We start from the raw sequence: 27,103 nt of genomic DNA, 5'->3' as shown, positions 1-27,103 counted from the left end.
AGTCTAAACAAAGGTTCACCAGTTAGTTCCCATTGGGTTTATCCATCAGGAGATGCCAAATCAGGAAAGCTCGTGGTCCTCTGGGAGAGCGACAAGGGCTCTTTCTGTGCCCTCACCTGGCAATTCTTGGGCACAGGCTCACTGCATGTTTTGCAAGTTAGCATTTCACGCAACTAGCGTTCAGTGCTGATGTCCCCTGTGCCCATGGGATCCTGAGATAAAGAAAACAAGCTGCTCTCCTCCATGGAGCAGTGCACAGCCAGGGGCCCTGCTCCCCTGGGCTGCCCACGGCCTCCAGCAGCCAGGCAGCCTGCTCAGCATGGACCTGATTAGCTTGCGTTCTTCAGGCTCCGTCTTGCTGTCAGTTCTGGCCATTCAGGTCCTGTGTGAAGGACCGGAAGTTTTCCTGAACAGCCACTCGAGTGAAGGCTGGATTTATTAAGTTCATCTTCCGACTCATCTCCTGTCCCAGTACCAGGCATCATTTCGTGTCTGATTCAGTAAAGCCAAGTCAATTGCTGTTTAAATTTGGCTTCGTTACATTCATAAGTTGCAGATGTCAGAGACCCAATAAAAGTCAACAGGCAACTGATAATCTTAAAATAGTATTTTAGAGGGGTTATATTTACAAGTAAATAGCTTGAAAATAGTGTCTTCCCTGAATTGTCCGAGGTCCTTCATGAGTTCTGCCCTGAGCCATTCCCCCCCTCTTGGACCCAATTCGTTCTGGTAGGTGTTTCTCTCATCCTACACTGTAAGCTTCCAGATGGGCATGTTTTACTTTCTTCCTGTTTCGTTGCTTTTACCTTTTTATTGCATAAATCAGTGAAATCTGTTTTGGCAAAAGATGACTTGGATTGATTTCTCTGAACAGTGAAGCAAGGGAGGGTTTGTGAAATGCATGCGTTTCTTTATATTTTCTGTTACGCTAAGAGAAAAAAAGGCTGATGTACTCTATACAATCTATTTTTTTCCTCTCCAGAGACACTTTTTTCAAAACTTAGGATCTATTTTAACATACGCCTTCTTGGGGACTGCCGTCTCATGCATTGTCATAGGGTAAGTGACATTTGGAGCTCAAATTCTAGGGGCCAGTGGTGAGCCTGGTCTGTGGGAGGGAGGACACGCTTCCTGTACTCGCAACCGACCGGAAAATTGTCTGTATGTTCTGGAATTCACATATTTGAACACACATTTCCGACATGATTCCAAAGCTTCTGTGTTTGCTGATAAACATAAGGCTTCAAATGGAAGCCAAGGTCATCGGACTGCCAGGTGTCAGTCTTCTGAACTTCAGGAGAGTGTATGGTTTGGCGCGAGTTCCATGAAGCACCTTGCATTGGCTGTTTCCTTTAAGTTTCAACAAAGCAGAGGCACCCTGCATCCTCTTCCCATTTTCTTTGCTGGGATTTTGCTTGAGTTGGACAAGGGTACAGTAGTAACTCTATGTCAAAGGCTATCTCTCCAAGGGGAAATTTACAGGGAAGCAACCTGAAACAGATGTGTCCCAGTATCCGCAGAGTTGTTCAATGCGGGAAAGCCGGCACGCTGTACAATACAGTAGACTCTCCCCAGCCCCACCTTCATTATATTTTATTAGTTATGCTCTGAACCCTGAATCGAACTCCATAGACTCTGGCTTGCAGCTTATTATAAAGCAAAACAGGATCCAATGTGATGAAACCAATCCAATTCACTTATAACCCAATGCAATACATTAAACTTCACTGCACAAAAAAATGTCCAACTTGCCCGGCACGGTAGCCTAGTGGCTGGAGTCCTCACCTTGAACATGCCAGGATCCCATATGGGTCCCCGTTCTAATCCTGGCGGCTCTACTTCCCATCCAGCTCCCTGCTTGTGGCCTGGGAGGACAGTCGAAGACGGCCCAAAGTTTTGGGACCCTGCCCCCATGTGGGAGATCCAGAAGAGTCTCCTGGCTCCTGGCTTCAGATTGGCTTAGCTCTGGCCATTGTGGCTTCTTGGGGCGTGAACCAGCAGGTGGAAGGTCTTCCTGTCTGTCTCTCCTCCTCTCCATATATCTGACTTTGCAACAAAAATAAATAAACCTTTTTGAAAAAATGTGTAACTGCAATTAGAATGATGATGTAGACGTCTTAGACTGTCTGATATGGTCAACTCTACCTTGATTTTTAGTGCCTACAGCTGTTGTAATCACAACATAAGAGACTGATACTGGAAACACTCTAGTCACACCTCCAGCCCTGCTCGTATGAAGGCTTTAGTGTGATCTTGTAGCAGGCTGCAGAGGTGCCAGGGTATGTCCTTACTGGAACCTAAAAGCAGGGGCTGGTTTATGTTGAACGCTTTGCCTAACTTTTTTTTGAGCTGAGCCTCGAACACCTTGAACTAAATTATATGAAAATATCCAGAGTCGCAAAGGCAATGAAAAAGCAACATATTCCGCACGTGATGTTAAAGACTTGAAGGATGGAGACACAGAGCCTCATCCACTCTGGACGCCCGCGTGGCATTGAACCTGATTGTGACCTGACTGAACAGTGTACTTGATCCTTCAGAAAGCATGTTCTGGGAGGATTTTTCTGTTCTGTTGGTTAACCACTACTTAATATTTACATTTCAAAGCTGGCAAGAGTCTTTGAGATGTATGATTAAAAGATTACAAGTAAGAATTTATTAGGAAAAGTAATTTGCATGGCACTGTAGTTCTGAGAAAGCTTTATGACCTTACCCTTTGCCTCAACTGCATACAACATGGGCTGTCTTCTGAAGGTGGGCTGTCAGGGTGAAGGGCGAACGGGAGAGGCAAATTACAGATGTCAGGGCCTGATCTAACAAGGAAAAGGAAAGCATTGGAGATGCATTACTTGAAGATGGGAGAGTCATAGTAATATTTTAGGACAGTCATTTTGGTGGCTCTGTAAAGGGAGGAAATCCTAAAGTGGGGGAAAAGTGGCAGTTGGAAGAAATCTGAAGAGGCACTTAGCATGGGCTTGGCAGCAAATGGAGACAGTCTGAACTCATGGGAGAGAATGGCCATAAGAACTAGAAGAGTTAGAGTCTCTGCAGCAGCTCCATTGGAAGGAAGGGACCAAAAATGGCCAACAATCCCACAGAGCATGTGTGCTGGCAGAGGATGGGTCCAAGAATATCTCACACTGGAGAGTGGGGAACCAGAGAGGAGTTGATGCAACCCCTGGATTGGGCCCACGGGAGGTAATAGGTGAGTTCACACGTGACCCATAGGCAGAAATGACGGCTGAGTATTGGCATAGGAACTATGTAATAAGAAACAAAAATGTATTTTATGCTGAGTGTAATATATAATCTCAGGATATAGGAAGGAGAAGCACCTACTTAAATTCAAGCTAAATTGACATTCCCATCACTTGGTGCCACTCATGTGAGACACCGTAGAAAGTGACTATCTTTTTTTGGCAAATTAAAGGAAACGTATCATTGATTTCCTGCTTGTCACAACTGTGCCCTTTTATAAAGCACTTTCTTGGATTATCTCATTTAACCCTAAAATAATCCTATTAAGTAGATAACTATTAGACTCTTTTAGCAGATGAACCCAGGGAGGTTGGGTGGGAATAAGACCACACTCAGTAACGAGCTGGGATTCGTCAGTGAGAGTTTGGTTCCAGAATCAAATTCTTAATGTCAAAAACAAAAATCTGTCTTCCTTCTCTTTTTTGACTAGTAACACTAAAAATAAAATCATATGAATCAATCAACATTGGCTAAGATGCAACATGCTTTTTCATTAGCTCAGTAGTTCTCACCTACAGAGGAAGGTGTTTTTAAAGGTTTACTGATTTATTTGAAAGAATGTCAGACAGAGAGAGAGAGAGAGAGAGAGAGAGAGAATGAATCAGAGTGCTTTCATCTGTTGGTGGATCTCCCAAATGCCCATCACAGGCACAGCTAAGAGGGGCTGAAGCCAGGGGCTCCAGCCTGATTGCCAACCTGGTCACCCGATGCTGCCAGGCACATTAGCAGGAAGTTGGAGTCCAAGCAAAGTAGCAAGGACTCCAATCCTGGCACTTCCAATCCAGGATACAAGTTTCCAAGTAGTAGCTTAACTCACTGTGCAGCCATACTTGCCAGCACGGGATAGTTTTAGGAATTCCATCTAAATATGGTTCACATTTCAGAGAAAGTGGAGTTGCCTGGGGTTAGACTCCTGTAGCATGGGCTCATGCTGTTATACTGTGGATAAGAGGAAGGATCCAGGACAATCAGGTTGGACCATCTCCTGAGCGAAGTATATTCTGATAGTCGTTTAATGGAGGAGGATGAGGCAGTCAGCTGGTGGTGCCACAGGAAACGGTAGCAAAGGGCACAGTCCACCTGATTCTGGAGCAGACACTCTTAGAGTCTCCTGCTCCTTCACTTGGCATTTCCTGTGATGTTCTGTGATTAATAACTGCACCTGTGGGACAGACTTTACTAATGCCAGATTTTACATGCTTCACCATGGCTGGCAATCATGGAAAGTTTAAACACTAGGAAGTAGCCTGAGGCCCAGCCTTAATGGTGCCAAGGATTAAACCACTGACTGCGTTGACAGCATCCCATATGAGCACTGGTTTAAATCTTGGATGCTTCATGTTCAATCTAACTCTCTGTCAATTTGCCAGGGAAAGCAATGAAAGAGGGTGCTCATCACTGGGCCCCTACCACCTACACAGGAAACTTACATGAAGCTCCAGGTTTCTGGCATCAGTCTGGCCTGGCCAAGACTGTTGTACCCATTTGGAGACTGAACCTAAGGATGGAGGATTTATCTGTCTAGACCTCTCTCTCTCTCTCTCTCTCTCTCTGTCTCTCTCTCTGTATGGCCTTTCAAGTAAGTAAAATATTGTTTTAAAATAAATAGCTGTTGATATAATTGCAAGCATGAGGTGGAAGTTGCCTTCTTTCACTGGAGGTGTCTGAAGGGATGGAATGAAATCCGTTTGACTCTGTTACAACTGCAGGACTCCTGGTAACTCACCCAGAGAAACCTGGGTTTATAAACAAAAGGTTGTTTACATTCACACTGGCAGTCCTTAGGGGTGTTGGTTTCCCTGTTGGGATCCTTACTGTGCACAGCCCGGAAGCTGCACGCCTTACAGCTTAGGTCTGTAAGGCGTGAACGGAGCCTCTGCCCTTTGCCACACGGTCACTGTGCCTGCCCACTGGGGGCCTACAGACCTAAGTGCCCCAGGCACTAGTATTAAAAAGGCTGATCCACTCTTTCTGAGGGTGGCGTATGGTGAGCCTTGGCATCTTCCAGGTGCTGACTGTTGCACCTGGCCAGGAGAAGAGACACATTGGCTGGTCTAGAGCCCAAACAGGAAGATGGGTGTCACGGATGGAGGCCGAGTCACTCCTCCGTGTCTGAAGTTCTGACCTTGAGATAAGAATGGAGCAGACCCTTCTCCCAAGGGACAGGAACCCCGAGACGGGGTCTACAAGCACATCAGGGAGGTGGTGGAGCTTTTCAGATGCCTGCTTGGGGCAGAGTCTGTCTAGATTCCACCGTTTCATCAGATTCCGTAGGGAGCTGCACTACACAAAAGCAAAGAAGCAGCGTGTTTTTCAAGGTCCCAAGCAGACACATGGTTGAGACAGAGGATTTTGTATATCGCCATGAGGAGTTAGAATTGATGGATTCCCAGGATGCATTTAGAGTAGACATAAAACCTGGAAATATGTGTGCTATTAGTCTATCAGGTAATGCAGGGTAGCAGCAATAAACCAGTTATTATGTATTTGAATTCCTTTGCTTTGCAGCCATCCTGAATATGTGCTTAAGCATCCCGAGTATGTAGCTGGGTGACAGGGTCTACAAATGAATATTCATTTTTGCAGAATTATGCTAAATTATTTTGCAAAGTGGTGATACCAATTCTGCCTCTTACTTTTTCTCAGTCTGGTTTGTGTGAAATGAAATGATAAGGAAGTCTTTATCTCTACCTGATTGTTAATTAAGTTGGTTTCATTTTCATATGATGCCTTTTTAAACTTTCTATTAATTTTTCGATTGAGCTGTTCTGTCACATTTCCGTTAATTTGTTGGAGTTCTTTATATGTTCCACACATTGAACAACATTTACTTACATATTTTGTAAATGTTTTCTTTTTGTACATAATATCCTCCAGTGAACAGAAGTTATATACAAAGTTTTAATTTGACTCCAGGTAAATCTTAATATACTCAAATTTATTCAAGTTTTCCTCTGTGGTTAGCAGTATTATATTTTGTTTAATAAGTCCTTCCCTGCCCCAGAATCAGACGCGTTCCTTCTATTTGCAGAGTTTTGCACTTGTATCCTTTATGCAACTGGGTCTTGTGCATGATAAAGAAAGATATCCAGCTACATTTCTTTCCTCAAATGGTTAGGAAGTATTGGAACATCATTTAGTGTCTGGTCCTCTGTCCGCCAAGGGTCACCATCTCCTCTGTCATGTATAACAGTTTCTGTGTCCAGGCTTTTCATTCTGTGTCGTTGGCATGTAATCAATCCTACACCAATGCCATGCTGTCCTAATCACTGTAGATTCACAAGTCTTCTTGTTTTTTTTTATGTTTTATTGATGTGTATATTTATTTGAAAGACAAAGTTGGCAGTGAGGGAGAGAGAGAGAGCCGTTTGCTGGTTCATTCCTCAAATGGGCCAGACTGAAGCCAAGAGCCCAGGGCTCCATTGGTCTCCCACATGGATGGCAGAAATCTAGACACATCATCAAGAAACTGGATAGGAAGTGTGGGAGGTGAGACTCTTATTGGCAGTGTGACATGGGATGCACGAACCCCCAAGTGGTAGCTTACCCTGTTGAGCCACAATGCTTGCCTGTTTGCTTTACAGGGAAAGATGGAAAGCATTCGTCTGCAATATCTGGTCTGTTTTTAGCTGTTTGTTCTTTTAGTTAAATTTTCTCTGGCATCGTTAGCAGGATGTAACTTTTAAAGTTTAGAAGTAAATTTTCATATACATCGTGTCTTATATGTGACAGTTGTCCAATGAGGTTATGATGCAATCGAAAAAACATTCCATTTCTATTAGTTGTACTCCACCTTTTCTACCTTTGTATGTGTTTAGACACACACGTACTGACTATTGTGTTACAGTCGTCTGTTCAGTATAGCAACAGGCTGCAGAGGTGTACAGGCTAGGAGCCATGGACTCTATCAACTAGCCTAGGTGTACAGTACACCATTTCATGCAGGCTTGTCTAAGTGCAGTGTGACGATTGTGGCTACCTGCACCTTTCTGTCCATGCCCCCATCATTGAGCACCAGGTGGCTGCACTTTGTTTCTGTCTGCAGACTTTAGCATTAGGTTTTGGAGTCTTTCCCATGGGAACCCACCTGCACAGGAGCACCAGGAGCTCAGCAGGTACCTGCACACAACAAAGAAGTCATGGCAACGGCTGTGGTTCCATGAAGGGGAATTCATGCCATGTAATAGCCCATGGCAGTGGAAATCATTAAGTAACCCTACTTAGGACAACATGGATGTGTCTCAGAAGCAGAAGGACATGTCACTAAATCAAACTCTTGGAGGCTTCTCTACCTTTGGCGCGGTTTCGTTTTCATAATCTCCATAGTGTGTGCAAATGGTCAGGGTTAAACTCTTGATTAGGCATAGGCACACGTAGATATGAAGGCATAGCGTGTGCATGTGTAGTAAGCAATGGCATTAAAAACACAGAATTCAGTGCTGTTCCTCTTTCTGGATGAGAGAGGAAAAGAATGAGATGGAAAAACCTCCCACAAGGGATGCGTTTTGCGACATGGTTGGCTTCCTGAATTGGAGTGTGCTTCTAGACTTCAATATATAATCAGTGCTCAAAATTCGCATCTAATCCTCTTGTGTTTATTGAGTATATTAAGAACACAATATGGGAACACAAGCTATAAAAAGAAAAAAGCGTAGTTGTGTCAAAAAACGATTGGCAGATTGCTACTGTCCTGCCGGAGTGTAAGGCTTACTTCCGTTTTCGGAAGCAGTACCACTTGGTGGCAGCAGCAGGAGTGCCAGCAGTGTATCTGCAGCATCCCTGGGTAAACGCTTACATTGCTGAGCTCCTGTGTCTCTCCTCCTAGGCTTCCGTGGTCTCGCTGCACTTCCTCTCTTCTTTCTCCCCTCTGGCTTCCTCCGCTCAAGCCCACCTTTATCCCAGTGCCCCGATGAGATCCCGCTGGGCTGCTGCTCCCCGTGAGGCAGTCTTCAGGAGGCTGCCAAACAGTAGAGCTCAGGAGAGGATGCTGAGTCCGGCTGGAAGCCCCCATGCTTCCTGTGTGCTGTCATTCACTCTCTGGACGCAGTGCTGGCACAGGAATAGTTGTCACTGGTGTCAAACAGGAAAATAAATACACCGCTGGCCAGACACGGCCAAATAAGAAAAAGTAAGCGCGAATCTGTCAAGTACAGCCCAGCTGTTTAGCGATGCGGTTTCTCCTGTCCACACCTCGGCATACACTGTGTTTCAGGCAGCAGAGAGGAAAGGGCAGTATGTTAGAAGGCAAGCTCAGAGCCTGGGTGGAAGGGACCAGAGAGAGCCTCAGAGGTGTGGTCTGGAGGGAGAGCAGGGGAAGCTGTCTGAATCCAGGCAGGTGCAACCCGGCGATGCTGAGGAGAAGACCAATAGAGGAGGGGAAAGGAAGCAAGTCCTGGGGAGACCCAAAAGGGAAGTCAGTACTGCAAAGTGCTGCAGAATAATGTGGGCAATTGTTGCTTTTTTAAAAAAGAGAAATGTTGAAAGTAAATAAGCATATCTGAGAAAAATTGCAAAGTACTCTCTTCTGAAGAATTCACTCGAGGAGTGTCATTATGGAGCAATCTTTCCTAAGGGGTCTAGCCATGGCACTCCTGTTAAATGAAGGGCTTGTGTTGGAGTAATCAGGTTCACCTTCATTTACTGCTACCTTCAGACATAAAGTCAAGTGATTTTTTTTTCTCAATTCAAGCAAAATCTGATGGAAGAACTACAGCAAATGTACACACACACACACACACAACTCCATTCCAATTAAAGATTAAATAGGAGAATATATTTATAATGTTGTGTTAACAAAATGCTTTCAAAAAGCAATGGCTTAAAACAACAATGTTGTCGTTAGTTGGCAATTCTATAAGCAATTTAGCTTGGGCTCAATTAGTGCATTGGTTCTTTTTTTTTTTTTTTTTTTTTTTTTTTAAAGATTTATTTTATTTTTATTACAAAGTCAGATATACTGAGAGGAGGAGAGATAGAGAGGAAGTGGAACTGCCGGGATTAGAACCAGCGGTCATATGGGATCAAGGCGAGGACCTTAGCCACTAGGCCACACTGCCGAGCCCCTAGTGCATTGGTTCTTACCTGAAGTCACCGCATGGCTTGACTTGGGTTGGATGACCCCAGGAGTCTCACATACCTGCCGGCTGATTCTGAGTGTTGGGTGATTGGTCTGGAGAGCTAATGTTGAATGATTCATTTCTGCCCCATGGAGCTGCTCACCTCTAGCCACCTGGAACTGCTTCATATGCTGGACTCAAGGCAGCCCTCCAAGATGGGAGGATGGAAATGCAAAGGCTCTTTGTGGCTCAGACTTAGACATGAGGCAATATCACCATCATTGCATTGCACTGGCCAGTTTGTCACAAGGGTGTCCGAAATTCAACACATGGCGGAGGTTACTATAGCTAATATGGAGGATATGATAAAGTCACTTGGCAAGCAGATCTGCGTACAGGGATGGGAAGAAATACAGTAGCTGACTCCATCAATTCCACCTGCTAAACAGAGTTCCGTAGTTTGGGTAGATTATAAACAGCAGACATTTGCCATGGTTCTGGAGACTGACAGTCCGAGGTGCCTGCAGGCCTGGGTTCTGGTGAGGACTCTGTCAGGACTGTAGGCGGCCATCTTCTCGCTGTGTCCCCATTGTCCCCACACAGTGGGAAGGAGGCTAGAGAACTCTCTGAAGCTTTTCATTCACTAGAGTTCCAGTCATGTACTCCCCACAGGTCCCCTCTTCATTTTGGAGTGAAATAGATACCCTCTTCTTGCAATGTCCTTCTTTGCAAATAATCTCCCAGGAAGGAACTGTAAGATATCTTAAGAGATACCAAGGTAACAGCTTGCATCAGAAAATAGAGTTCAGGGTTCAGAATTCTGGAGAAGGGCTGACAGATGGAAACCTGCAAATCTTTCATTAAACTGCAACCTGCATCAGCCAATCCGTTGACTCTAGTTGTGTGCTCCTCTGCATTCTCTTTTCTCAAACCTCATACCAGGGTAAATTTTAACCTGAATTTTGTTCACATTTTCTCCCAAGCTCTTTAGACCTTTATAAAAATAGCATTAGACTGTATATTGTTGAGCCTTTTGCTTTTTTTTTTTAACTGAGTTTCAAATTCATCTATGCTGCAGTTATTAGCACTGGCTCTTTCAGCTCATTTTCATCAATGTTTTCATAAATGTTGTTTCACCTTCCCTTATTCTCCTTGGTGGAGTGGTGTGTGATTCAATGCTTTACTGAGCTGGAACTGCCGGAGTGACTTCCAGCCTGGTTCTTTTAAGTTTGTTTAACTGGGGTGGGGGGGAGGTGACTAGGGGAAGGGCTGGGTCAGGAGAAGGCATCCCGGCAGAAGGGATGGCGTGCAGGAAGCTGGCAAGCGGTGAGCTGCAGGGCTGCCTGTTGTCCAGGGAGGCCGGGCTGTGGGCAAGCAGTAGGGGGTGTGGTGAGGACGTGGAGGACCGCGTCAGCCTAGGACTGGAGACTGTTTCACTTTCCAAATAAGCGAATCCGATTCGTTTTTCTTAAAATGAAATTTTTTGAAAAATATGTCTTTGGCTTTGTTTTTGAGAGAGGGAGAAAGGGGTTGGGAGAGAGAGCTGCTGATTCACTCCCCAGATATCCGCAGCAGCCAGCACGGGGCCAGACAGAAACTGGGAGCACAATGCAGCCCTCCCATGCGCAGGGCTACAGCTAGGTGAACTCCTGGTGGCGCCTCCCAGGCTCTTCCACGGTGTGAAACTAGAGTCAGGAGCTGGTACCGAGAATGAAACCCAAGTGCTGCAAGATGGGATATGCACATCTGAACCACTGGGCTAGACACCTGATCCTTAGAAACAGTCACTCTGAATGTGAGGAGGCCAAGGCAGGCAGCAGAGAACAGTTAAGAGCTGACTGAAGTTGGAACGTGGTGGCTCCTCTCCTGGGACTGAGCTGCCAGTCTGATTTGCAGAAGTAGAGTCTGCCATGGGCAGCTGTCAGTTTTCCGGTTCCCACCATATCCTGACTTTGGATTCAACTGCACGCTGCGGAATCATTTGCATGTGTGTGCTTCGTTCCTCAGCCAGCGACCTCGGTTCCCTATTTAGCTTAACCTCTCAATTACTTGTGCCTTTCCATATGGGGCCAGTGATATGGCTTAGCAGGTGCAGCCACCCATTGCAGTACTGTCATCCCGTATGGGCACTGGTTAGAGTCCCAGTTGCTCCTCTTCATAAACCATCTCCATGCTAACGTGCCTGGGAGAGCAGCAGATGATGGTCCAAACTCGGATCCTGCCATCCATGTGGGAGACCTGTGGGGAAGTTTCTGGCTCCTGGCTTCAGGCCAGCCTAGCTCTGGTCATTGTGGCCACTTGGGAAATGAACCAATGCCTGGAAGACCTGTCTCTCTCTCCCTCTCTCTTTCTCAACTCTGCCTTTCAAATAAATACATTTGAAAAAAAAATAGAAACTATATTGCCACATGAATCAATGAAAGGACTGGAGAACTGCATAGCTCTTCACTAGCAAATAATACAAGTACTAGAAGTCAGGCAGGAGCTAGCTTTTCAGCTAGGTTTTCTCTATGCCTGGCCCTGCAGTGACCATTCTGCATTTGCTACCTTATCAATCTTTGCAACAGACAGTAAACTGTTCCCTTTTCGTGAGGGAAATGCCTGTGGCTTCTATCAGCTAGCCACCAATCTCCTGAGCTGACTCTCGAAACTCAACGCCCTCCCCGCCAACCGACCTTATCCCCTGAGCCACCACAATGCCAGCCCCCACCCCACCACCACCCAGGGAGCTTATGGCGAATGCAGAGTCCTGGGCCTCATTTCAATTCCTGAAGGTTTATTTGCACATCAGCCTGAGCCCCCAGATGATTCATGGTCACACTGCGATTCATTGTGCTCCCTCCCAAAACCTGGTGGAGAGATTTAAAGTCTTACTTAGGATCTAGTAAGGGCAGGCCATAAGAATGGGAATGGTTTTAACCAGCATTTAATGCATATTATCCAGGCGTCATTGAAGCTAAACCAAATTAATTGATTTTATAATTCACAGTCCCAGGAGTTATATGGCTCTCTGTGCCTGTGTACTGTCTGCGTCAGATACTGTAAGTGTGTGATGTGGAGTATAATTGGCTGAGCAGTGTTAGGCCCACAGGACCATTATGGTGAGAAATGCCCAATGTTCTGGTCTAAGGATTTTAGCACTGCCAGTGTAGGAGGTGTTCAACCTGATTTAGCAATTACCTCCTGGTGTTATTAAAATGAAATGGGCCCGATAAAAAGAATAGGAGATGATCCTAACTATAGCTCTGAGATACCTTATTGCTCTGTTTCACCCTTACCAACTCCCACGGCTTGAGCAATGGCTGCAATGACAGCTTCCAATAGGCAAGTTATATTATCAACAGAATCGTGGATCTAAATTGTGACATCATTACATTGGCCTCATGGGCATGTGTCATCTTGAAGGTCATCACAGCTAGATGATAGGTTACAAGCTTGACTCTCCATCATTTTCCCCATGGATGCGTGTGTTTCCTCCAAAATGCAAGTGTGATTTAAAAAAAAAAAGATTTGTTTATTGTTATTAGAAAGGTAGATTTATAAAAACAAGGAGAGACAGAAAGATCTTATATCTGCTGGTTCAGTCCCCAAGTGGCCTCAATGGCCTGAGCTTAGCCGATCTGAAACCAGGAGCTTCATATGGGCACTGGCCTATTTCCTGGCTGCTTCGCTTCTGATCCAGCTGCCTGCTAATGCTCCTAGGAAAGCAGTAGACGATGGCCCAGGCACGTGGGCTCCTGCGCACACGCAGCAAACTTGGATGAAACTCCTGACTCATGGCTTTGGCCTGGCCCAGCCCCTGGGGACTGAACCAGCACATGAGAGATTGCTCTCCCTCTGTCTCTGTTGCTCTGCCTTTCAAATAAATAAACCAATATAGTTTTTCAAGAAAAAAAAATACCCAATTCTCTTTAGTAAACTAATTTTGATTCTTATTTGGAATATTGAAGCAATTGAATTGTTTTATATCTGTTACAAGAATGTGTTTCCAATGTTTTGATAGCTTATATTGGATGCTTAGAGTGGGTTAGGGTGATGTATCTGGTGGCAAGTGTTGTGAACTTCAGATAGGAGACCCCTTGGTGCGCCTGAGTTCAGTTCCGGGCCAGGCTGTTTGCTGATACACACCCTGGGTTGCCTCTGCAGGTGTCCCCCTGCCACCCACAGCAGAGATGTGCACTCTGGCTGCAGCTTCAGGCTGGCCCAGCCCCAGATGTTGCAGCTGGTCAAGTACTGAGCCAGCAGAAGATCTGTATCCCTTCCGGTCTCTCTGTTTTTCAAAGAAACAGATAAATAATTTTTTAAGAAGAACTATCCACCTAGGGTTTATACTGCAAACAGTGAACTACACTAAAAACTGTGAACTTTAGTTGTAGTAATGTGTAAATTCTGGCTTATACGTTTGAACGAATCCATCACTCTAATACAGCATGTTGCTACTAAGGGTTATAGAGCGTGGTGATGTAGAGGAATATATTTTGAACACTTTCCTCTCAACTTTCCTGTAAACATAAAACTGCAGAAAACTGTCTCGAACTGAAAAAAGGTGTATTGATTTTTAAAAATCCACATTATAACTATATTGCATTATATCTCTCTTTAATGGAAAATAGGAAGCACCAAATGTTTCTCTGGGCCCTTCCGGTCCAAAATAGGATGGGAACTGAGATTCCCAGTCCTTCTCTAAAGTTAGACTCCAGCCCTCTTCAAGTGGGGAACTCCGGAAGTCCACCCCATGCGTTTTCTTCCTGGCGTCTTGCCGGACCAGTCTTCTCAGTTTCACTCCCATCATTTACATCCGGGCTCTGAGACAAGCAGCAGAAGCTGGACACTGGCTGTTGGAAAGCTCTGCCTGTGACTGGCCCCATGGACACGGCGGTCACCTTCCCAGGCCCTGGGAGGATGGGACGTGAGGACCATTCCTTACCGACTGTCCGATTGTCCGTGCTTGACCTTAGTTCTTCCACTTTAAAGAATGGATATCAGCCCTCCTGGGATCTTTGCTTTTCCTCTTTGATTGTCCAACCTACACTCTTGGCAAAGTCATGAATGAGTAAAAGGCTTCATCGGTGGGAACTTGGGGTGCCACAAACCCCTAATGGAGTCTGATTCAGTAATTACATTTCTGAGGCTCATTTTCTCTGTGGCTGCGATTGTAACATCTTTGTTGGATTTCCTGGTATGCTTCCCATATTGGTATTTTCTTCCCTCCAAATACTTCTCCCAGCTGTAACTGCATCACCTGCTCCTAATTGGTTCTTTCTGCCTGCCTCGCACATGCCATTGCTGTTGCAAAGTCTACCATGCTGTTTAGTTTTCCGATTGATTTTCTGTAATTTGGTGTTGCATTACTCGTTTCCCCTTTCCAGACAAACCTGTGGCTTCTGAGGCATGTAGGTTCATTATTTACCCAATTATGGGTCTGTGGCTTTTAATTTGCAGCAGTGAAAGTATCTATTCTAAGCTACAAGTTTGAGGCCTCTGCACAAGTTGACCGCCTGGTTATTTAACAGGTTTACCCCCTGTACTTCGCAGAGCTGAGCTGAGCTGCAGCCTTCTTCCCCCAAAGTGAAGTGAAGCCTGGAGGAAGAGAACAAAGTAGCTCGAGGCTCCCTCAGAAGACGGGACATGGCTAGTACAGACACCACAGCTTTAGGACACAACACTGCTTCGGGATGGCCCCGCTGTTTCCAGGGGCAGGTGCCCTCGTGACAGAAAGCTGGACAGAATACACTAGGCTGACACCTCATTACCTTCAGTACAAAGGGTTTTCTCCCAAGCCATCGGACTTGCAGAGAAGGAGTGGTCCTCCTGTACATACAAGAAAACTGGGGATCAGACAAGTTATTGTCTCAGATGATGCTACTAATATTTGTCAAAACTAACATGTATTTCCTCTAATTTCTGGATCTCTGCAAAAATCTTTCCTCCTTAGCTAAAGGCCCTCTACTCTCTGTCTCTTAAAACCCAGTCTCTTGTTAATCTGTTACACACCAAATGCTGTTTGCGACTTACAGTAGATCTGATAAATAATAATATTATTTCATACATACTAAGCTGATGAACACTCACACAACCTACATACATTCACATATCTGTTTCCAATTTTTAGTGATAAAACATCAGGCCAGCTGGGAAATGCAAGTTCTCCATGGACCCTTCCTGAGCATTATCCAGAAGTGATTTAAAATCCAATGAAATAGCTTAGGACAATGGGCGTCATGTCGTTGAAAGAGTCCAGTGTTTTGGTAACAGTACCCTCTTTACAGAATATGTGAGAACTGAACCTAGGAAGCCCCGGCGGGAAATTACACACAGTGCGTACAGGCCAGCCAGCCTGCGCTCACTCAATGGCAGCCCAAATTACACGTTTCGGAAGCTGTGTCCCTAATCTTCCCTTAGGCTCAGCAGATCTATTACTTTCACTGACACACAGTTTAGCTTAGTGACTTCCATTGAACAACTTTCTGTAAGGAAATTGGTTTTCCTGTTGGAAAAAAAAAATGGACAGAAGTGTCCCTGAAGATTTTTCTTTTTTGCTTTCTAAGTTAACTAATACCCTACACACCTGGTGAAGAAAATACTGTCACTTAAAAAATATATATATACTTCCTTATGTGCTTGCAAGATGGATTCCAAACTTCTCCTTTTTCTTATACCTTGCCTCCCAGGCAGATACGGTCACGATGGACATGCATTGTCAGCCACTGATACACAGCTCGGACAGCCCGTCCCTGCTTGCTTTCCTCTCCTGTTAAGAGATTCCAGCATCCCCTGATGCTGTGGGATTTTGGTTTTAAGGTCTCGCTGAATGGAAAGGACTACAGTGACACCTGGACTTGTTCATAGCTACTTAGGTACTTAGAAACAAATTTTGAGAGCTGTTAGTACCCTGCCGGCAGTTTACTTACAAGCCCGTAGCAAAGTTTCATTGCAGTCTAAGGGGCCATTAGTAGGCCACTGTGGATGGTGCTGTGTGCAGGCCACCGTGGATGGTGCTGTGTGCAGGCCACCGTGGATGGTGCTGTGTGCAGGCCACCGTGGATGGTGCTGTGTGCAGGCCACTGTGGATGGTGCTGTGTGCAGGCCACTGTGGATGGTGCTGTGTGCAGGCCACTGTGGATGGTGCTGTGTGCAGGCCACTGTGGATGGTGCTGTGTGCAGGCCACTGTGGATGGTGCTGTGTGCAGGCCACTGTGGATGGTGCTGAGTGTAACCGGAATGGAAGGAAGATGTACAAAAGTAAAGTAATGCAGCAATCTGACGGAGCCACGTATGCTTGTGAAATGTAATATTAACAGACGTGGATTCATATTTTATATAATGTAAAAATGCAATTTATTTGGTGTTCCATCTATATTGTGTTGTAAAGAAATGTAATTTTTAAGAGGTTTGGAATAGTACTACTAACTAATCAATTCAGTAATTAATGGCTTAATGCTCCTTCATCAAGGAGAATTTGTTTAAAGGTTTATTTACTTACTTGGAAGCAGACTGATGAAGTGGGAAAGGAGAGAGAGAGTTCATCCATCCATTGGTTTGCTTTTCAAATGGCTGTAGCGTCAAAATCGGGGCTCGGCTGGAGCCAGAAGTTAACAATTATGGAAAACAGCTTTGATCTTAAATAGTGAATTGCTTGTTGGGTCTCCTGAAAAGAAAAGACAGCGAGGAAAATATTGCAAGATATGTTGTCTAGACTGGAAGAGTTGACTCTAACATTTCTCTGTGTGCGCATCACCCGCCCAGCTGTTAGACTTGCTGCTTTCTCCTCCTGTAGGTCTAGCCAGGCAGCATCAAGAACATGGTGTTGGTAGGAGTCAACATGCTTCACAACATTCAGTTCAAGCAGATAGAGGGAATAAACCATTGGGCAGAGGAATGGGGGTCATGTTGATAATGACCTTCTAGCCGAAGGAATACTACGTAGTTGGTCATTGTATGTATTAAAATCCTGTCAAGCTGCCAATCTTCACACAAGTGTACAGTAAGAGAAGGCACAAAACAGTAGTTAGTTAAGCCCAAATATGATGGTATTTAGGTGTATTTATGTATGCATGTATTTGAAAGAGAGAGAGAGAGGGAGAGAGAGAGAGAAAGAGAGAGAGAGAGAGAGATCATCACATCCCAAATGACTACAGCATCCTGGACTGCATTTAGCCAGCTGAATGCAGAGACCATGCCTCCATCTGGCTCGCCCATGGGGTGGAGGGACTCGGATATTTGGGTCATCATATGCTGCTTTCACAGGTGCAGTGTTAGAGGCTGGGACTGAAGCCACAACTCCAGGATAGGATGTCTACATCGCAGACTGAAGCTTATCGCACAGCACCACGGTGCCCACCCATGTTGTGATATTTTAGACTTAAAATCATAGATTTAGATACTGATCATGATATATTTTATTTAGAACACGATCAGTTTACGTATGAGAGAAATTCATAGCAAATGGAATGAATGGATCAGTTTATTTTAGCGTGAAGGTATTTGGTGCAGTAGTGAAGCCGTGGTGGGGGCTGCCAGCATCCCATACCGTGTACCTGGGCTCAGCTCCCAGCCCCATTCGTTATCCCAACTTCCTGCCAATGGTGACCATGGGAGGCTTGCAGTGACAGCTCAGGTGGCTGGCTTCCTCTTCCCCCATGCGAGACACTTGGATGGAGTTCATGGCTGCCACCTTTCCCCTGGCTCTGCCTTGTTGCAGGCTTCTAGGGAGTGAACCAGAAGATCAGACATTTCTGCCTGTTTCTCTTTGTCTTTCAAATATATATTTAGTTAAAAAGAATTTGTAATCTATATATGCAAGATGTCTTTAAAAGTTAATAGAAAATGTGTATTATGAAAAAGCTACACGTGGACTTCTAATTTGGCACCATATTAAACTTCTCTTTTAACTACATTTTCAGGAACTTTTTGAAGTTCCTTCATACTTCGGAGTCTCAAGGATCTGCATATAAACTAAATTCCCAGCAGAAAACACATTGACCGAACCACAGCCATGCTCGTTAATCGGTTCTTCTCAGGCAGCATTGAAACTGGATTGTAACTGTGCATGATGGCACCACTGCGTGTTATTCTAAATTTCAATGTCAAAGTCATTTCAGAGCTAGAGTCTCTGACAGGTGGGAAGAGATGTTCAAAACAAAGAGGTGTTTCAACGATGAGGCAAATGTGAAAAGCCATTTTGGTAAAACCACTTGTGGATTTTGGAGGCGAAAGTGAGACACATCAAATGTGTGAATCGTGCTAAAGCAGATGATAAACTGGAGCGGGCTGGGGGCAGGGGGGAAACCACCACCGTCTAAAAACCTGAGACCCCATTCTAGAATCAATGGAGTGAAACCGTCGCCGCGAGCAGTCCCCCAGCAGCAACTGAATGGCTTTGGCTTTTATATTGCGCCCTCTGCTGGCAAACTCTGAAATCACACTCAGCATAGCTACTTGCTTAGAATTTCTGGGCCTCTTGTGTAATCAAACCTTAGGCTAAAGAAAAATACATGAACTCCTAATTTTACTTGCCGATAATAAATGATTTAGTGAGGTTCCCTAGAAGAGAACTATTCATAATTCAGCTCTCCTTCGTCCCAGGGAAGCTATTAATTATTGAATACCTACTAAGTGCTGGAGGGCAATATGTACCCGAAGTTCATTGTGATTTTAGTTGAATCCCACTCTCCACCCCTTCATTTTGCTATTCTCTTCAACTTTTTGAGGGATAAAGAGTGCCTCCGGTCTATCAAAACTTGCACAATCAGACTGCAGGTGTACAATTTCTCATCCCCTTCCAGACGGGGGCCAGTGGGGGCAACAAGTCCCAGGAGGGTGAGGGTGAGGCCAGAGGCCTGGTACCTGGACTCCTTCCACACAGTCAGCAGGTAGGAATGGGGAACCCAACAGCAAGGCACCTGTTCCCCAGGCCAGCTAGAACCATGCTGGACAAGCTGCAGTGAAGGAGGTACCGGATCAGCCCAAGGGGAAGCTGACAGGTCCCTGGGCACTGGCATGTGGAGACAGTGCCAGGCCATTTCAGAAGACTCTGCGTGGACAAGCATAGGCTATGTAATGAAATGTTTCAAAATAGCAAGTTCAATTTTTGGTTTTATAAAAGTGTCTTTTTTTCTTTTTATAATATAGTACACGATACACATGATAGTAGTATAAGAGCTGGTGATTATAGGTTACCAATTGTGTATTATGTACCAAGCACTTTGGTGGCGTGTTCACCCCTACAGCCCTCACACACACCCTGTGCAATGAGTCGTGATGTCCTGTAGTCCGATGAAGAAACCAAGGACCACTCCAAGACCACACAGCTAGTAAATGAAAGCAGTTGGGATCTGTGCCCAGGCCGCTGGGTTTCAGCCTGTGTGCCTGACCAATACAAGTGCCTCCATGAAATGTGGTAGTGCAATAACGAATCAAACACCTCCAATGCCCAATGTGAACTTCAGAAAGAAAACACAGCGCTGTTAACAAGATGTTCCCTTAAAAACAAAAAAGGAGAGAGAGAGAAAGAGCTCCTCCATTCGCTGACTCCTTGTATACCTGGAATAGCCAGGGTTGGCCCAGCCCAAGAGCCGGGGACCAACAACTTTGTCTGACCCTCCCGGAGGGTGGTAGGGCCCCAAGTACTTCCACTGCCACCTGCCGCCTCTCAGGATGCTCTTCAGCAGGGAGCTGGGACAAGGAGCAGAACCAAGGCCTGAGCCTGGCACACAGCAACGGACCTGAGCCTCTTCACTGCTATGCCTAGCACCTGCTGTGGTCCCAGCTATGTGCCAGGCTCCTGCCGTGGGCACAGCTGTGTGCCAGGCACCTGCTGCTTGGTCCAGCTGTGTGCCAGGTACCTGCTGTGGGTCCAGCTGTGTGCCAGGCTCCTGCCGTGGGCCCAGCTGTGTGCCAGGCTCCTGCCGTGGGCCCAGCTGTGTGCCAGGCACCTCTTGTGGGCCCAGCTGTGTGCCAGGCACCTCTTGTGGGCCCAGCTGTGTGCCAGGCACCTCTTGTGGTCCCAGCTGTGTGCCAGGCTCCTGCCGTGGTCCCAGCTGTGTGCCAGGCTCCTGCCGTGGGCCCAGCTGTGTGCCAGGCACCTCTTGTGGGCCGAGCTGTGTGCCAGGCTCCCGCCGTGGTCCCAGCTGTGTGCCAGGCACCTGCCGTGGGTCCAGCTGTGTGCCAGGCTCCTGCCGTGGGCCCAGCTGTGTGCCAGGCACCTCTTGTGGTCCCAGCTGTGTGCCAGGCTCCTACCGTGGTCCCAGCTGTGTGCCAGGCTCCTGCCGTGGGTCCAGCTGTGTGCCAGGCACCTGCTGCAGTCCCAGCTGTGTGCCAGGCACCTGCCGTGGGCCCAGCTGTGTGCCAGGCACCTCTTGTGGTCCCAGCTGTGTGCCAGGCACCTGCCGTGGTCATTTGATTTGAGTCAGACAAAGCAGATAGGCCAAGTGACTGGCCCACAGTTGGCTTTTATAGATGAGTTGAAAATCCAACTCTTGAGTTGTATTGAGTTGCATGAATGTTACAACTTTTGCCTCCTGCAACTCTTCTGGCTCTTTTTTTTTTTGGTTTATTATGTTATTACCCACTTATATGATTTTAAACAAATAAGCAAGTGTGCATTTTTATTGCGACTGTGTTTGGAAAGCTCGTAGTTTTAATTAGAACTAATTAATGCCCTCAAACACTTATCAAACACCTGTTGTTGTCAGTCACTCTGCTACGGACAAAAATACAATTGGTCACCGTGGAGTTGCTTTGTAGTAATTTACAAGAGCTAATGACTAATATTTAAGGAGTTTTGTGAGCTACCTTTCAAACATAACCATCCTTAAAATTGAATTCTCTAAGCATGCCAACATAGGACTAATTTTGAAACTAAAGTTAATAGTGAAAGCTCATTGCTTTTTGTGCTTTCCTGCTTTTGAGCTTGTTTCCATGTATGGCGCATGCGTCCTGGAAATGTGTTGCTGAACATCTTATCCTGACTCTGCGGACAGCGTCAGGTAGCTTGAACTTGATCACCCGGTGAGTATTTACTCTACAGAAGTCAACAACTGCTACCCGTCAGTGGTTTTCTTCCCAAGGAGCCAGTTGTCAACCCCTCGGCCTCACCGTGAGTTATAATGAAGACAAATACACAAGCTAGGAAAACGGAACTCTATGTTGGACAGAGCCAATGATCAGAACAGTGCACCCTCTCAGAAGTAAAAGAATAAAGCTGGACCAAGAAGCAACCCTCCTGGAATTCCCAGCAACAGTAATTTAAGTTCAAATCAACCCTATTCCCACATTTTCCGCGAAGTCCCTGGAAATACTCTTTAATTTGCACAGGGAAGTGCAGGATTGATGCTGGCTTCTGAAAGTGGTGTTAGCCCGCCTGGTCTCTTGGTGGCAGCAGCGTCTGCGCTTTTTCCAAGCTGACCCAGGCAAGGTGCTCAGCCGGCTGCTCCGCACTGGTCACAGCTGGCGTTCAGCAGAGAGGCACCTGCCCTGTTCATGATGCTGTGGCCAGTTACCCGTCCTCCCAGCCCGCCTCTGGCTTCAGGTAACACCGGGCAGGAAAACACCTAGAAATATCGTGGGGTCCCTGGGCTTACAGCCTGTGCATTTCTGCTTCCAGTTCCACTGTGAAGCCAGAGGCTCGTCTGGAAGGCAGACTGCTTCCTCCTCTTTGCCATTCAAGAACGGGATGTGGTGCCTGCTCTGTCCTCTGGCACTGCATAAGACGATGCGAAAGCTTCCACCAGCTGCCTCTGAGCGTGACGATAAGAAAAACAGAGACTGTGTGTCCATTATTAAGTCCGCCCAATAAATGTCCTGGGGATCGAATCCACCACTTTGCCAATAAAATCCCCACTTGTGAGTAAGGATTTCCAAGGAACATAAATGACAAGTTCAGCTGATGTGGAACAGGTCTGTAGAATTCTGTATCTTTTGGCATTGTTGAACTTGCAATTCTGCTTTTCTCCCATGGCTCGCACTCTCTGTGAGCTCAAGGTGTGTGAGTGAGTGTGAGTGCGTGTATGTGAAGAGTGTGTATCAGTCACTCCATCGTTGTCCACCTCTGGTTAACAGCAGGTACTATAGGTAGTTCAATCATGGCCTTTCTAAATGTCACACTCATTCACAAATAACCATCGCAGCATCTCCACACAGCTGGTTCTCCCCAAGGACCGAGTCTCCATGGAGGACACCTCTCTCCTGCTCCCTAAACTGGACTCCTCCCCAGCTTCTAATCCTTGGTGCCTCCTGGTGGTTTCCTTTTACATCTCTTGTATTGAACGCAAGCCCTAGCATCGTTAAAATTCAGAACCAGTTCTGTTTCCTTTCGGTCAACTTCCTTTGGTCGTTGCTTGTTTACTGCTTTGGAGAGCTCTTTATTTAGCAATGAGACCAGTCCTTCGTGGTGTGGATTGCAAACGTCTTCCTAGTTTCTCCTTTGTGTATGTTTCGGTTATTTGGGTTTGTGTACAATTTTTCTTTCTCCAAATAATTGATGCTATCTCTTCTTTGTTTTCTAAGATTATACTTCTCTGTTTTCTAAGACTTTGTTTTCTAAGATTATACTTCTCATGAAAGGCCTTTCATGGTTTAAATTAAACTTTTCCTTTTGTTTTCTTTAAGTGTTTGCATGGCTGTTTGTGACTAATTATTTGATCTGTCTGCCATTTCTTGTATAAGAAATTATGATTCAAGCAATCTTATCCTCCACCTGTCACACACAAGATAGTAACGGAGTTATTTATATAACATTTTTATTGACTACTCCATACCTTTCTTACCGATTTAACTGTTTTTCACACCCCATGTCAATGCATTTCTGCAATATTTCTCCATCTTTTAAACTGACGATTAGGAAGAAGAAAGCTAATGATTTAGAATGAAGAAGACAGACTGCAATTGTTCTGAAGGAATCTGGGGTGAATTCTCTTGCTTTCTCTGGGTGCAGTAGGTTCTGGCACAGACCACAAGGACAAAGAAGGGGCAGCCCCTGGGATGCCACCGCTTGGCCCCTCCACCTGCAGCTGGCTCATCCTTGTCCCCATTTCCTATCTTTCTGTTCTCAACCCCCTCGCCTTGCTTTCAAGTAACCCTCCCCAGCAGACCGCCCAAACTCAATCCCCCAGTCCTGCTAAAGGTCCTGCATGCCTGCTGAGCAGCAGGTGGCAACTTCAGCCATATTCCTCAAGAGCAGCTTCGTCCCTTAGCTCTGTGCCCCGTCTCCAGGAATGCTGGGATCCAGCAGGGTGGGCCTGCTGGGTGCAGTGCCACTGCACGTCCTAATACACGCAGGTTCTCAGGACAGCCTCCAGCTGGGCACGCCCAGATCACAGGCTCCTCAGGCTCCTAGCACTGGGCCTCACTACTAAATCTTGGGAGCATTATTTTGCAAAACAGCAGTTTGTTATAAATATTGGAATAACCGAAGAAGCTTTAGAATTCTTTCAGCCTACTCGTCCATCTACAGGTAAAGAAACACCTCGTTGCGGAGGCTGTCACATTAGCAATTCCTTGGCGGTCCGGGCCGTCACCCGCTGTGTTTCCCTGTGTGGGGACAGGACCGTGCGTGTGGGAGATGTCTTCCAACAGGGCGACTCCTTTCCCTCTCCCCATTTTTGCTGTCTGTTCTATCAGGCATTCCATTCTCGCTGTCTGCCTTTATCTCCTTTTCAGTTTCTTCTCTTAAAATGTCAGTGTGTTCCCACACGAGGCACTGTCTCACCTGTCTTCTGTCGGTCTCTGATCTTTGTGTGTCCTCAAGCCCAGCCCTTTGCTAACAGTTCGCGTGTCCAATCAGAGCTGGCTCTGGCTAATTAATTCCTTGGCCTTTCTGAAACCGAGCGTCCGTTCCCTAGCAGTCATCCATGGCCCCAGTGATTCAGCATAACAAACCACCACATTACAGCTCGCTGGCTTAGGGTGGGCTTTGCTTTACTGGGTGGTGAGTGTGTTCGTTGCGTCTGCTCACATACCTGCTGTTTATTTTGTGTGATTCGAGTGCGCCACATGCCTCTTCTCTTCGGCGAGTTTCTATGGATGAGTTTAGTACAGAACAACCTATTATTAATAACCTAGTAAACATGGAAGACCAAACTTTAAAAGAATTACTTTTGCCACCTCAGTCTTTCAATAAAAGCAGTTTGTGCATAAATCGTAGTTTTAGCGTTTTGTTCAGATGTTTCACGTTGGAGTTGATCCTCAAAGAGTCCACTAGGTGGCGCTCCTGAATCGTATTCTGTGTTTTCTGACCAAAAAAAATGAGGCAATGGGAAATGTTATTTTGCTCCTTTTCTTCATCTCCTCGACATTTTTTTCCCTTTTCAAAGATTGCAGAGTGAAATTATCGGTTGGTATATTATAGAAAATCTGGCATGTACAAACACGCATTTCAAAGGTTTTTAGTAACACCTGTCAAAGAAAGCTGCAGTTACCAAACATTAGGAATGTGAAGTCCATGCGGATATTTTATTATCAAAGAGAAGCGGAAGGGCTTGAGCTTTTCTTTAAAGCCACAGTGCCCACATCCCACATCAGTTACTTGAACCGATTTGTGTATAAAGACACTGACGTTTAATCAGACAGCTGGATGTTTTTTCTTTTGTTCAGAGTCTGGGGAGATCAAGGCAGAAGGAAGCCAGTCCCCCAGGCTTGGGAACCCAGGGGCTCTCGCTTTGGCCTGGCACAGATGTTTGAATGGCACTCATGCATGTTGCCTGAGTTCTGAAGGAGGAGAACGGGGCTCCCTTGGGTCTCGAAAGGGCACATGAATGTCTAGTTCTGTCAATGCAATAGGAGAGCCAGTGTTGGCTGCCAACAGTATCCCCAGTGAGGGCCTGCATGGGTTTTCTAAACACATCTACAGACTCTCCCAGATGGCAAGAAAACCTTAGAAGAAATTGTCCCACCTCTGCTTCTTTTTACAAAGACAGCCTTAAAACACAGCATGTGTGGAGGGCCGCACCTGCGCCTGGAGCGCCCCTCAAGGCCCTGGCATTCCACCAGCTGCTTCTGCCCGGTTTCCCTGAGACCCTCTGAGATCTTCCCTGGCACGCTTGGCTCCTAGCATCAAGAAACACACCAGAAGGCAGCCCGGGAGCCTCCTCCAAGTGATGAGACAATAAAGAACCTTGAGTCGGGAGCAGCGGCAGGCTCATGGTCCAGTGCCCACCCAGCCCCTGAGCTGCGTGGGCATCCTCCTTAGGCCTCGGTGCATCAGCAACACGAGGAGGGGGAGTCCGGCGATCTCATTTTCCAGTCCCTGCTCGTTCTCGGGCGTGCTAATTGCTCAGGTTAGCTCAGGTCATCTTGAGAAAATAATCCTTGGCAGTCACCTTGTCCCTCTCTTCCTCGAGAACACAGAGTTCACTGGGGAAGACACTTTCATGACCACCACGACCTTCAAGCAGCCCGGTACAAGGATGTATTTGGAAACAAAGAAGTTATGCTTCTATTGCGACTGTTTTCATGATTCAGGGTTTCCACAGAATTTTTAGCTTTAATGAAACTAGTAGACTGTGAAAACAGCACAAAACCATTAGAACTTTGCAAAGGACAAGGACCTTCATGACATCAGATGCTAACGGCAGTGGTTCTTGTTATACATAGGATGATACGGACCAGTTCCACGAAACATTTACTGTCTTCTGCAGGTGTGCTCGGAGTACCAACCTCCCTAGGAAATGCCACCCAGAAGGCTGATTGGGGAATGTCAGGGCAAGGTGGTGCGTGGCCCTGAGGTTATCCGTTGGGTGGATTCCAGGGTGGGAGTCTTCCGTGGATGTTTAGGGTGAAGTGCACCATGTATAGCTTGCATCCTGCTGGGTTGGCTTGGCTTGTTACCATCCTGTCCAATAGAAGATGGAGGTGGGCTGGTGCCTTGTGATGTTTTTCTTCTAAAAGCAACTTCAACAGGATTAGGAAAGAATACGTGGTCTGCAAGGAGACAGGCAACTTTGAAGAAAGGCGAAAGGTTTTTTTTTTTTTTTAAAGATTTTATTATTATTGGTAAGCCGGATATACAGAGAGGAAGATCTTCCATCCGATGTTTCACTCCCCAAGTGATCCGCAACGGGCCGGTACGTGCCAATCCGATGCCGGGAACCAGGAACCTCTTCCGGGTCTCCCATGCGGGTGCAGGGTCCCAAGGCTTTGGGCCATCCTCGACTGCTTTCCCAGGCCACAAGCAGGGAGCTGGATGGGAAGTGGAGCTGCCGGGATTAGAACCGGCGCCCATATGGGATCCCGGGGCTTTCAAGGCGAGGACTTTAGCCGCTAGGCCACGCCGCAGGGCCCAGGCGAAAGGTTTAGACTGTGAAATGAATGTGCGGAGATGGGAACCACAGCTGGAGGTCTAGGCGGCCTCTAGGGTATATGCTTAGGGTTAAGTGACAGAAACCAACTCAGAGTAGCTTAACCCAAATGGGGTATTCTTTTTTTAAATGAGGATACAGAGCATCTCACCAACTCTGGTGACGGGCAAGAGCAGGCCTCAGGAAGGACCTGGACCCTGAGAACTTGGGCGGTGTGCACCTGCCCGCTCCGGTCTGCATCCTCTGCTTGCTCCCCTACTCAGGACACTCAGCGAGGAGACCTGGAGTGGCTTGCCCGGGGTCATGCGTTCTCCTTGACCTGAGCAGGCCTGGAGAGGAGGTGGTGCCTGTATGGCTTGGGGTAGTAGTGGTGCTCTCCAAGGGGTGTGCCGCCCAGGGACTAGCAGAAAATGTGAGGTGCAGGGAGGCAGTGTGGCCTAATGGTTCCAAGTAGGCATTGCGTTTGCGCACCCTTTGGACCAGTGTGACTGTGAA

General features: G+C 46.4%; 1 protein-coding gene across 1 annotated transcript in view; it reads left to right on the top strand.

The window, feature by feature from the left end:
* The window catches only part of SLC9A9 (solute carrier family 9 member A9), a 574,162-nt gene that overhangs the window by 42,470 nt on the left and 504,589 nt on the right, over positions 1 to 27,103 (top strand). Inside the window, exon 4 of the mRNA XM_004597757.3 lies at positions 983 to 1,059. Coding sequence (XP_004597814.2) covers positions 983 to 1,059 — 77 coding nt within the window. The remainder of the gene's footprint in view (positions 1 to 982; positions 1,060 to 27,103) is intronic.

The sequence above is a fragment of the Ochotona princeps genome, chromosome 3 (genome assembly GCF_030435755.1).
Source record: "Ochotona princeps isolate mOchPri1 chromosome 3, mOchPri1.hap1, whole genome shotgun sequence".
NCBI classification, from domain to species: Eukaryota; Metazoa; Chordata; class Mammalia; order Lagomorpha; family Ochotonidae; genus Ochotona; species Ochotona princeps.
This window is presented reverse-complemented; position numbering and strand designations above follow the sequence as displayed.